General features: G+C 42.1%; 2 protein-coding genes across 2 annotated transcripts; both read right to left on the reverse strand.

Moving 5' to 3' along the window:
* Positions 1 to 2,939: 2,939 nt before the first annotated feature.
* Positions 2,940 to 5,872, reverse strand: LOC133893295 (autophagy-related protein 8A). The gene is made up of 6 exons (XM_062334282.1): positions 5,715 to 5,872; positions 5,518 to 5,571; positions 3,826 to 3,881; positions 3,688 to 3,740; positions 3,331 to 3,449; positions 2,940 to 3,241 (listed from the first exon to the last, which is right to left on the reverse strand). The coding sequence occupies exons 2-6, from the start codon at positions 5,552 to 5,554 to the stop codon at positions 3,147 to 3,149; spliced, it is 360 nt and encodes a 119-aa protein (XP_062190266.1). The 5' UTR covers positions 5,555 to 5,571; positions 5,715 to 5,872; the 3' UTR covers positions 2,940 to 3,146.
* A 2,377-nt stretch (positions 5,873 to 8,249) lies between these two features.
* On the reverse strand, positions 8,250 to 8,991 carry LOC133893697 (protein S40-5-like). Its single transcript, XM_062334789.1, has one exon. The coding sequence runs from the start codon at positions 8,896 to 8,898 to the stop codon at positions 8,455 to 8,457; it is 444 nt and encodes a 147-aa protein (XP_062190773.1). The 5' UTR covers positions 8,899 to 8,991; the 3' UTR covers positions 8,250 to 8,454.
* Between the last annotated feature and the right edge of the window lie 3,731 nt (positions 8,992 to 12,722).

A 12,722-nucleotide genomic window follows, 5' to 3' on the forward strand; every position in this document is an offset into this window, starting at 1 on the left:
ATTTCAGAGCAAATGAAATATCTAATTTTGTATTTTTTTCATCGATATGTGAGAGCTATAGAGCAAATGATGAAGATGACCGAAATTTCGATATAAATTTACAAATTTTGGCCTTTTAGCTGATGAAAGAAAATATAAAATGAAATTGAAATACCTACAAGTTCTTGTCTGACAATTAGCAGGTTTCAACGTTGTCAGGAGGGATGATCATACGAACAGGTTAACAGATCGAATAACCAACCATAAGTCAGATCATCAAAGGTAGGATTGCATTAGCCATCATTCAGATGTAAAGATAGAGTACCGACACTACAAAAGGAATAAACATATACTTTACCTGTCATCCAGTCATAAAGGCACGTAGTGGTAATGGTTTTAACATGTTGCTTTGTAGTATGACAGTCTGTTTGACGGTTACATAATTTACAAAAGGAATACAATATAATAGTACTCCCTCCAATAAAAAATACTTGATATTTTAATATCACACGGTCTTAATGCGTGACTTGATTACAATTACAATTTTCAGCTAGAATATACTCATAAAATCTAATAAGCTTATGATATTATTATAGCATTTTTTTAAAAAAATCATACATATATTTTTAAGTTATACAATTAAATATTTCAAAAGCTATGGGTTACCATAGTTTTAAAATTTTGATCATACATTGTTCAAAACGTACACAGGATCTGACCATACAAAAATCATACATATCCATGGTGAAATGATTGAGCTTTTTGTTACTCCAACCAAGGATTTGCTTACCGTTGATGGAAAACTGCCATTCTAGCAGGTCCATCACGCACAATTATCTGTACCTCAATACTCGCACAATACACAGACGTACACAAGTAGGGTTATACGTACAATATACACACTGCCACGGTAAGAACAAGGAGGCAGGATGGAGCAGCCAGTAAAAAGACGCCGCCATGGTTGGCCGGATAGAATACTGGTTGGAAACAGAGGCGTCGCTTCGGGGTTGGAGACCGGGACGTTGCACGAGGCCACGAGGGCAGGGGGCCGGTCTTGTCTGCACTCTGCACTGCACACCCTCCTCAGTCCGCACACCCAGGATCTTCTCTGCCGGCTCATCCATATGTCGTCTTCTTCGTGCTCTCCTGCGATGTTACCGGCGCGGGGCGGCTGCCTATCTAGATCCACTCCCTCCGTTCTTTAATACCGGTCATTTTTAATCAATTTATTTGTTTTTAAATATTTATCACTTCATGTTTTAACATGTAATTTCTAATTTTATTTTTATAAATAATATCGCTTACCAAATATTTACGGTGGGTTCTAAAATATTTAAGTTGTTCATTAAAAACGTTTTTATCATTTTTTATTTAAAATTGATAGTACCTTACTACCAGTATTTGGTTAAAATGATAAGTATTGAGAAAAAATATAGCTAGTAGCAGTACGGAGTACTAGTCTTTCTAGTAGCAGAGTACTGGTCTTTCTAGTAGCAGAGTCCTGCTCTTTCTGTCGGCGTTGTGTTGGGCGCAGAAGATCCTGAGGTGAAGCCTAGTGCTACTAGTACTGTTCCTTGAAAGAGATAGGAGGTGGCATGGCGTGCTGTGCCCATTACCGTTGTCACGGCCGAGGAGGTCCCCGTCGCCGGCCGCAATTATCCACGCCCATATAATAGTAGCACGGAGTACGTGGCTGCACCTACCAGCTCGTTTGGTTTGTTTGGCAGATTGATGGCGAGTTACGTTGCAGCTAAGCAGTAGTTGTACATATGGGGATTTGGAGAATCACATTTCGTCCTTGAATCTTGCACTGGCTAGCGATGATGAATAAAAGTGGTGGTTGCAATGTAGATTATCTGAAAAGCTAGTAAGGTTTTCATACCTCTGTCACACTATTTAAATCAGTGATCATGGTGATCACAAGCTGTGTATTGAATGTCTAAAACTTCACTTGTGCTAAACTGCTAACAATCAGCACCAACTATGTTTCATGGTGGCAGATAGAGCGTTTTTTTTTTAATACATGAAGAGACCGTCTACTCATCAAGTGATTAAATCTACTCTATCTGTCATAAATACATATGTTTTAGAAAAATTCAGTCAAACTTTTAAAATTTTAACTAATAATATTTTTTAAAATATTTTGTTTCAAAATCTTGAAATCATAGTAGATTTATCTTGAAAAATATTTTCATAATATTACAAATTTAATTAATTTTATAAATATATTCTTATAAAAAATAATAATTAAAATTATACATTGAAGATCGTGTTTTACCTAAAATAACATATATTTTTGATCGAAGAGAATATCTTTATTTCAGCAACCAACTGCAGCCCTTGGATCAATATCATAGCGTCATCTTTCTTCTTCCCAACACAATCCTTCCCTTTCCATCAGCATTTACCATCGCCCCGATGGCGGCGTCCAGCCAGTGCCCCTCTCTCCAGCGACCTCACCCCCGACGAGGTCGACTGACTGACTGACCGCGTTTGGATCATTGAATCTGATGTGTCGTTCCGGTGGTAATCACTGCATCACATCACATGGACGACGAGTGTCGATCAATTGCAAAAAACTGGTACATCATTTTACATCATCAGTGCCGATCAATTGCAAACAGAGCAGCGCTCATGATAGAACGATCGTGTCACGAAGAGATAAAGCAATGTAAAACTCAAACCGTACAGGCGAGCATGCGGCTTAAATCCTAGTACAGTTTTGCAAAGCCAGCATTGCATAGTCAGTAATGTAAACATTCAGGCCGTGCGACCATTCATCAAGCCAACAGCAATACGACAGACCTCTCAAAAAAAAAACATTACGACAGATTAAGCTTGTCATTAGCCCGCTGGGAATCCACCGATTAAACCATGAATATACGCGGGCACTTCGCCCGCAGCAAATTGCAATTAAGAATGATCAAGGAACACAGGTAATGGCAATCACACGCCAGACGAGACCCAAAGGCAATTACTGGAATAGGTAAAATGTATCAATCTGACAAGATATAGTATTCGACTTCAGAATTCCAGACACTTGAAGGTAAGGACGCACTAAACGATGAAAGCATTCCGGCAGCATATGAGACGGGGTATATGTACACAGGTTAAGATGGAAGCAGCCTGATCACGCTTGCTTATTTACAGTGGCACGGGCGGCTGCCTTAGGCGGAGCCGAATGTGTTCTCTCCACTGTAGGTCATGTAAAGGAAGCCATCCTCGTCCTTGTTCTCTTCGTAGATTGCAGACATCAAAGAGGCTGCCAAAAGAGAGAGTATTCAGGTAAGGAAAAAAATAGAGGAAGGCATATGGCCAATGATGGATAATTAACAATGCTTTGAGTAATACCAGATGGAGGCAAGGTTTGCTTCACAAAGACGAAGATGGCTTTCTCTGGGCTCAGCTTGATCCTCTTCCTCACCACATAGACAAACTGGCCGACGGTGAGGTCAGCAGGGACAAGGTACCTTCATTGCAAAAGGTGTTCACAAATACAGCAATGTGAGCGAAAACAGGACGAACTAAGAAATAGATGATTAAGATATTTTTCAAGGACCCGATCAAGATAACAATCAAACATAAAAATACAGGCCCAAGTACTTAAAAATATCATCAGAATATGGTTGCACAAGGAGATGTCAAGCAAAGCAATCAAACAGCAGACAGCTCTAAAGAAATATAGGAGATATCTAGATGGGAACTTACTTCTTCTTATCGATCTCTGGGACATCAGTCTTGCCAGCTTTCTCAACAATCACCTGAAATTATAGATCACAGAAATGAGCAATCAAGAAAGTATGCATGCAGAGAAAAGGAATATAAAAATTGCTGAAGATATTTTACAGGAATTCTGTCTGGGTACTTCTCCCTGATCCTGGCAGATTCAGATTGCCTCCTCTCTGTAATATTAATCAAGATTCAGAACTCACGTTAAGAAGAAAGGTATCGCAAGACATTGCACAAAACAGGTGGAAATAAATTCATGTCAGGACACACAGCTTGAAACTAGGTAAACTTGTACAGAATAAAAAATAGCATACAATTTCTCCCAGGAAAAAATAGGTGCAGTAAACTAAACAACAAACATAACAGCAGTCATGTTCAAATCCTGCGCATCCAATCCAAGAATCAAAGTACTGCATTAGCATCAACAGAAAAAGCAGGCCATCAAACAGCCTTGTTTTACCACTGTAAGACAAATTTGTTATCCTCAAATATTATATAGAATCGGTCATCCAAAACAAATCTGTCAAAATAAAAAAGATTTGGACAACCACAAGCCACATAGCATCAGCAATACCGTGGAAGTATAAACACTTAATCCATAAATCAAGGTCTTTCAACTAAAAACATTGTTCATTCTCCTAAAATGAAAGAACATTGTCCTCATGAAAAAAAGATGCACAATAGGTCAATAGTATAATCCAAACTAGAAAATGTTATTTCATTGGCCCATAAAAGGATCAATGGGGAACAACAAACAACCAAATTATATGCAAAGTATGCTACTTCTAAAAAAAATGAAAGAAGATAGCACTTTGCTCTGAGGCTTAACACACTGCAACATGAATACAACATAAACTGGAATTACTGCAACACATCAAGCATGGTCCATACCTAACAGGTCAAGATAAAGAAAAAATATGAAAGATCAAAAGAAGAAATCTGATAGCACAAACGAACATAAGGAGAGCAAAGATGAAGTGACCTAAATCACAGCAGCCATGTTATCTAATTCAAACATAGCTTCTTCACAGTCCAACCTATTACAATTTTGGTCAGACTTAAAACAAATAGAAGTAACCTAATATATCCAAGTATAACAGAGTTATTCTACTAGTAACTGAAAGATCCCTCACAATGCTAGTACATCATATAAGACCTAATGTTAGCATCAAACACTTCATCATAAAAAGAGTCTCTTTTCATACAACAGTTGCGTAATTTCATCCCAATCCCAACGTAAGAACTATCAATCATGAATCAAACATTGCAAAAGTTCCAAACATCTTGACCCACAAAGTGGCCTCAAAAGTCAACACCTACCTGCTAGTACCATATTACATCAACCCAGAGAACAAATTCTTTCGGTACCAGAAAGCTTATCCCCGGGTCTACTTTAATCACATCATCACATCGCACAAACCCACCAACAAATTTCAACAAAAGCACCTCTCGACAGATACATGCATGCCTCTTGACATGAAAACGCCAACTCAAGTTCAAACCAATCTACTACCATTGACAAGTTCAATCCAATCTACCACCATCGATCGAGTTCAATCCAATCTACCACCATCGACGACTTCAATCCAATCTACTACAGTCGACGACTTCAATCCAATCTACTACCATCGTAGAAGTTCAAAGCAATCTACATACCATAAGTCCAATCCAATCTACAGCCATCGATAAGCCTAAACCAACCTACCATCGATAAGCCTAAACCAACCTACCATCGATAAGCCCAGAACCCAACTCCAACTTCCAAACCAACAAACTAACAGCACACGAGGCAAGAGATGAGAGACAAACCCAGGGAGCGCTCGATCTTGAAGGAAGCATTGGCCATCTCCAAACGTTAACAACCTGAACCACCGATCGGGACAGGTCAAGATCGAATCGATCCGAGAAAACATACACGAAACCGAACTGACGAACAACGACTAAAACCAGCCGAATTAACCCGAATTCCGGCGGCTCTTTTGGGGGAAAGAGATCGAGGGGCTCACCGATCGAAGGGCGCAGCCGGGGCGGGGGTCGATCGAGACGAGGGGTTGGCGGAATCGAGTGGGCAAGTCGATCGGCGGAAGCAACCGGAAGGAGAAGGGGAGCGAACTCGCGGTAGGGTTTAGTGGGCGCCGTGTCGCTGCTATTTATTGGGCCTTTCTTGAGGGGCTTTTATAGACAGCCCCTCAAAATTCTGTTTGTATTGCATAAACAAATCCTTCACCCCACGAATTTGAATTGACGAATTCAGGAAAGATGAAGGAACTCGTATTCAATATTTGATTACGGGTTCTAGTTAGAAGAAGACTTCATTGCCTCCACTAAATTAACAAAAAAGGACATGGTTTGACAAAAACAAAACAAAATACTGAATCATGGATATCCTTAGTCCTATAAGAAATCAAATATTTTTTTAAGGACAATTAGTTCTGGAACCGGACTCATTTAGTTTTTTGTTTTGTTTTGTTTTGAGAGGATGGAACCGAACTCAACTCATCTTTCTTTCTTTTATTTTTCTTTGGGAAGAGGATCCGAACTAATGTAGGGATCGGAATCGTGGGCCCCGATTGTTGAAAATTGGTTCTTGAAAATTGTTGCGCATCCTTTCTTTTCTTTTCTTTTCTTTTTTTTTCTGGTGCGTATTCATGCACATGAAGCGTATTCAGCCACACTGCTGAACATATAACATGCAGGACAGAAAGCCAAGATACGAACAGAGTGGGGATTGGAATTGGAATCCAGAGGAGAAAGGAAAATCGATCAAAACAGGAGAATCTAAACTAACTAAATCGATCTCCAAAGGGATTTTTTTTGGGGGGATGTAATTGCCACACTCTCAAATGTCATCATTCTGAGTTATTTTAATTTTTCGCCACATGAGAGAGAATAAATAAATTTTGATCACTTGCCACTTCTTTATGTGAAATGACTTTTATGCCTCTCTTCTTTTCTTCCGTGGTGACAGCGGAGGCGAGGCACGATAGCAGCGTTGCACTGCTCCACCTCCACCCTACGTGTCACGTTGCCCTACACTGTTGGGCTAGTCGTGCCCCCATCCTGCACCAGCCATAGGACACCTCACCGCCAGCGCAAAGTGATGCGAGACATGTTGTCTTCCTCCTCCATCCCTCCTCCTAGACGCACTCTCCCTCCTTCCACCATGCCAGCAAAGAAAGGCATTAGAGGGCCTTGAGCCCTCGAGGATGGAGCATATGATCTTGATGGTAGATGCAAGGAGGAAGGGCCTCAGTTGCTGACATGCACTGGTGGTGGCAGTAGCCCTCGGTTCTGGTTGAAGAAGAGGAGAGGAAGGAGAAACCAAATCGAAATGATCTATTTTCTCTAGGTTGTAAAGGCCCAATTTTTGTAAGTGGCATTTGGGAATGAGTGGAAAAAAAAGTTCCCCTATTTTCTTAAGGCCTTACTCCATCCACATTCTCATTCACTAGTCCATCAACTTGAGCATCTGCATAGGCTAGAAATAGTTTTAGAAAATACATGGATAAGAGAACTTCGTGAAATACCTATGATTTAGGATTTAGATGTGCGTATATTGACCATGTTTTCTTACTATATCCCTCTGCTAAATTAGAGTCTTACGCAAAGTTATTTTTCTTTTTTCCCCTCACGTTCATGATATTCATTAATATGTGTGGCCATTCATGATATAATATTTTTTTATTTTGTCTCCGGACTCCACAACATAATTAAGAGGGAGAACCTAAATTAATGTTTAGGTGAAAAGCATATGGAATGTGGCAAAGTATCAGCACTTAGGGTTAATTTTGTTATAATAATGGTACATATGGGCAATTTAGAAGCATGTATTTGTTTTTATTAGTTTTTTATAATGGAATCTATAAGTAATTTAGAAGCAGATATTGGGGGTACTTCATGTTATTTTTTTCATAATAGCATAGGTGGATAATTTCGAAGTATGTATTGAGGGTATTTTAGGTTAGTTTTTTTTACAATGGCAAATATGGATAATTTAGAAACATATCAGATCCAATGGTGGTTGTTGTTAATAATGATTGGGGTCCATCAAATCGATGGTTAGATGTTTTGAATATTTGTAAGAATTTTTAGGATTTCTCCAGTTAGTAATAGTAAGGTAAGATGCGTTGGGATTAACTACTACAGTGTATTAGATGGATCCATCTCCACATTATGTATAAACCCTTTTTCTTTTGGAGATCAACATGATATATGAAACTGTGAAGTCATATGCATACACTCTCTCAACAGAAAAGAACAAGCAAAAAGAATAAGAGCATCAGAAGCCGCTGCAAGGACCAGATAAGATGACTGGAATACAAACAAATGGATGCATGTATGCTTGCAGCCTGCAAGGCCAACACATGTCATATGGTTACACGCATGCATGCATGCTTGCTTGCTTGCTACTCAACATGGTCTTCATGACATGCATGGGACCAAAGGAAAAGCTCTAGCTAGCTGCCTGGTTAGCTAGCAGGAACATCACCAAAATGTCACATCATCAAAATGCATGCATGCATACATGATCGATCCTTACAACTACACATATACTCCGTATATACACACAACGTAGTACGGATAGGGCGATGCTGAAACTTTTCTGCTCCTAGCTAGTACGAGCTAGCATGCTTAGGTACGTACGTACTGCAATGCATCTTAATTTCTTCGTCTAGCTTGAGCAATGAGCATGCGTGCATTGCAGGGAGCGAATGCGTGATAGCTTGATCTCCTATAACTGGCCTGCTACTGCTCGGAGAAGGCGGTCTTGGGGAGCACCGCGTCCCTGACCTTCCTCATCTCCCTCCCCTTGCTCCTCCCCCTGCACGCCTCCGGCGGAGACGCCGGCGCGGACACCGTGCTCATCCGCTCCATCTTTCTCGCCAGCCACTCGTGCGGAGGCAGCATCTCCGCTCCATCCTCCTCCTCCTCCTCACCGCCGCCACGCCTCGACGAGCTGCCGGACGGAATGGCCACCGGCGCCGACGACCTTCCCTTGCTCATCGGCATCCTCGCTGTAGCAGCACGTAAGCCTTCGTCCTTGCTCACGGCCTTCTTGCCGTTGCCACCCCTCCTATTTCTCGGAGGAGGAGTGGTGATGAGCGCCGCCGCCTCCGTGCTGGCGGCCTGATCCTGCAGCACGTCCCACACCTCTCCCTCGTCGAACTCTTCTTCCAGCACTCCGGCCATGGATCTGATCACTATGCTAGATAGGACGAAGCTACCTGCTAGAGAGAGAAAGGGAGAGGGATTTGTTGTTGAGTTGGTGAGTGCTGCTCTGAAGTTGCTGTGGAATTGCACTTGGCACAGGCCGGCCGGCACGTATATTTGTACTCACTCAGGCGACAGACCGGACAGTGCGCCGGGACAAAGTTGCGGTGGCCGCGCACCGACCAGCAGACCCACGGGTGGTTTCACCTTCGCCATCAATTAAATGCTTTGTTGCATTTTAGTGGTACACCAACAACTTACATGCGCATCCAAAGTTCGATAAACGCCAAAATCAGTGGAGAATTAGTGGTGCCTAAGCTACGCTTGTTTTTAGAGTGAGGCAAATGGTTTTCGTACGTAGTCAACGTAAGTGTCTAAAAATAAGTGAATTATATTGTCTCTTTTCCTAATCATCTAGGATCCGTTTGTTTTGGCTTCTGTTAGTTTCTAGCTGTGGTTTCTGACAAGCAAAAATAATCTTTACTATTATAGAAATCTGAGAAGTCAGAAGCAAGTATGAATATGCTTATACTAGGAGCAGACTTCCGAAGAAGTCACAATATCGAGAGATGGTCCCTGATAATGAATTTGAGGTGTACCAGACGATAGACGTGTTGATCGATGTTTAATAATCCTGTGGGATAATAACCCTATATCATGTGTATTTTCTTATAGATTGAATGAACTTGTTACAGAATATCCTCCTGTCGAAGATTAGTTCCCGACAATATATCCGTAAATTGATTAGATACTTTCAAGTATAGGGATTAATCACGAGGCAAGACAAACCATGTATACATGTTCGGACCTCCGATTGGAGTAATACCCTACGTCCTGTGGGAGTGTTGCTGCCGTGTATTGATGATCTCGAGTACAAGGAATGTGGCTAAGACTATTACAAGGAGTTGATTGGATCTAATCTATCCTAAGACTAAAGTTGTCAAGTAACTCCTCTGTTGATGCTTGCATCTCTCTCTTGTTCTCTTGTGTGTTTCGTCGTGTCTTTCGTGTTGTTCTCCCCCTAGCCTTTCCACCTTATACAGGGGTGAGGTATCGACTCCTATCCAGCCTTAGTCGATAGGGATTTGTCTTCCTTAACGTCCAAGTAGATAGATCTATTTTGAATACTGGTCATATCAAGTTGGGTAACCAATCTAAACCTTCCTGGTATGTACTTCCTTGACTTCGGGTGTATCAGGTACCGTTGATTCGGTTCCGTGATATCTGGAGTTGTCGAATATGCATCGTATATACTCTGTATATATATAATGTACTCCTTATACGTATATACTCTATAGTTAGATATTCGACAGTAGCCCCCTAACTCTACCCCTGAGGAGAGGTTTTCATAAGCACCCACTCGAGTACTGTCAAGTTTAAGCTTGGTCGAGTAAAATGGATCAGGCTCATAGTCGAAAGAATTGAGTATGGACGGATCCTTCCTCAAGTATCGAGTGGAAGCTCAGTCGGGTCGAGCGTCCTGTGGCTAACCGCTCTCTAGACTTGAAGAAAAAGATTTAAAGGACTCAACTGATCAACACCCGACTCTGAGTAGAGTTAAAAAACCTTCTGAAATTTGAAACGGCGAGTATAGGTGCATTTAATGCGGGCATAAGGGCGTGCAGAGATTCGCACATCGTCATCATTCCTCTTTTCGCACCAGTCGAAGCGTTGTAAAGGTGGGAGTGGTTGAAGATGCGGTAACTTTTAGGTTATTTAACCGTAAGACCCGGGCTTGCAGTAGCCATTCCTCGTCATTGCCACCAGTCTTCTTGCACAAGCCTCTCAGCTTTCTCCGCCTCAGCACGCCCCACCTCCAGAAAGAAGTTTAGATCCATGGATCCCAGCTCTTCCTCGATGATCCTGACTTCCTCCACGCCGGAGAAGCGGTCAGACGCAGCAGCCATCGGCACCTCGCCCGATCAGTATGATGAGGCGAGGTTCATGATTGAGGCTTGGACACCCTCGGCTATGCAAGGATCTCGGCTGGCGGAACTCGAAGCGGAAGGAGTGGTGCCGCCGTGCAGCCTAGTCGAGTGGAGGACAACATCGAGTGAGAGATTCCCTTCCTGCAAGATCGAGCATGAGTCTGTAGTTTTTTAGTCTTTCTTCCGTTGTGGTTTTAACATCCCTCCTTCCAAGTTTCTTTTCAATGTGCTTGATCGATATCAGATTGAACTTCACCACCTGAACCCCAATTCCGTCACCATGTTGAGTGTTTTTTTTCATCTTCATGAGGCTTTCCTTGGCATCGAGCTAAGTTTCAATCTTTTTCAGTATTTTTATAAACTAAAGAGGATTAAAGAAAATAAATGTGTCGGGGGATGTAGTTTCCAGTTGAGGAGTGGAATGAAAAACCCGTATATCGTGGTCCCCCTATCTTCCTCTTGGTCGAAGGATTGGAAGAAACTTTGGTTTTACGTCTTCAATCCCAACCCGATTGGTTTTCCTTTAATGTATAGAGATCTTTTTCCCATACAAAATCTTTCTTGGACACAAGAGCATCGAGAGTCCAGCTACACTACCTACTACACCAATAGGATTGGCATGCTAAGACAATTTGGTCTAACTGGGTGGCATGTGGCTAGAGACTTTATTAGTAAGAGATTGAGTCCCTTGAAGGCGCGAACACGCCTGTCTTGGGAGTACAGTGGGGATGAGGATGCTTCTAGGGATGCGGCCGGATGTAAGGCTTAGTTAGCACTTTGCCTTTTTCATTTTGCTATGATCTTCGAGCTTTGTCGAGTAAACCTTTCTTCTCTTTTTCAGCCCTGCCTACACTGGATGTTACCGTCCGGTTGAACAAGATTTTTTCTTACGGCGCACCGGAGTGTGGCATTCCGCCTTACTCCTTAGAGAATCCTCGAACAGACGTAAGGATTTTCTTAATGGAACAGTAGAATTGGTTATTGTCTATTTGGTCTGACTTGTCTGTATGACTGTAGGCTCCAGTGTTCCGTCAAGAACATATCCTTTCGAGAGAGGTCTTTGATCTCGATGGTGCTTCTTCCGTTGACACCATCGACAAGGGGAAAGATCAATCAATGAGGAGGCCAAGGGATCGAAGAGATCTCCCCTGTGTTCTCACCTGCTGCCTAATCCGAGCCCTCTCAAGCGCAAGCGAAGGAGCCCTCGGGTGTGCTGATCGAAATTCTTATTATCTTCTTATTTCCTTTCAAATTATCAAGTGGATACTTGAATGCATTCAGGTTGGTTGAGTGGCCTTTTGTTAGGGAACGATGAGCGTATCAGCCCAATCACCTCCTCGAGCAACCACCACTCTCGATGACCTGGTTGAAAAGGTAACTCTTCTCGAGTTATTGATTTTATTTCAGTCATTCTACTAATGACGAGTTTGCGTGGGTGGCTTTTTTAGGGGACATCTGGCGTGTCCTCGCAATCGCCAACTCGAGTGACTGTCATGCTTGATGACTCGACTAGAGAGGTAATTTCAGTTGAATTATCGCTCTTTAGTTGGTCATACTTTCACTCAATAATGAATTCTTATTATCTGGTTCTTTGTAGGCTACTGATGTCTTGGCTTTGCCTGGTCCATGTGTAACTCCTCTACTGGCTCCGCCTGCCGGACCAAGAACGAAGAAGGTGACCACAAAAGGCTAAAGTCAAGCATCATTTCACATTTCCCGATTTCAATGAGGTCTATCCTGGATCCTGATCTCGACTGGTCGATTGGTAGTTTTTCGTTTCCTCTTCTCTTATTCTGTTGATTGTAGACTATCGACTGAGCCACAAACCAAGGCTGCCAGCGTCTCGACCAGTCTCCAGAGCTGACTTCCCTGGTT

The sequence above is a fragment of the Phragmites australis genome, chromosome 15, assembly GCF_958298935.1.
Source record: "Phragmites australis chromosome 15, lpPhrAust1.1, whole genome shotgun sequence".
NCBI classification, from domain to species: Eukaryota; Viridiplantae; Streptophyta; class Magnoliopsida; order Poales; family Poaceae; genus Phragmites; species Phragmites australis.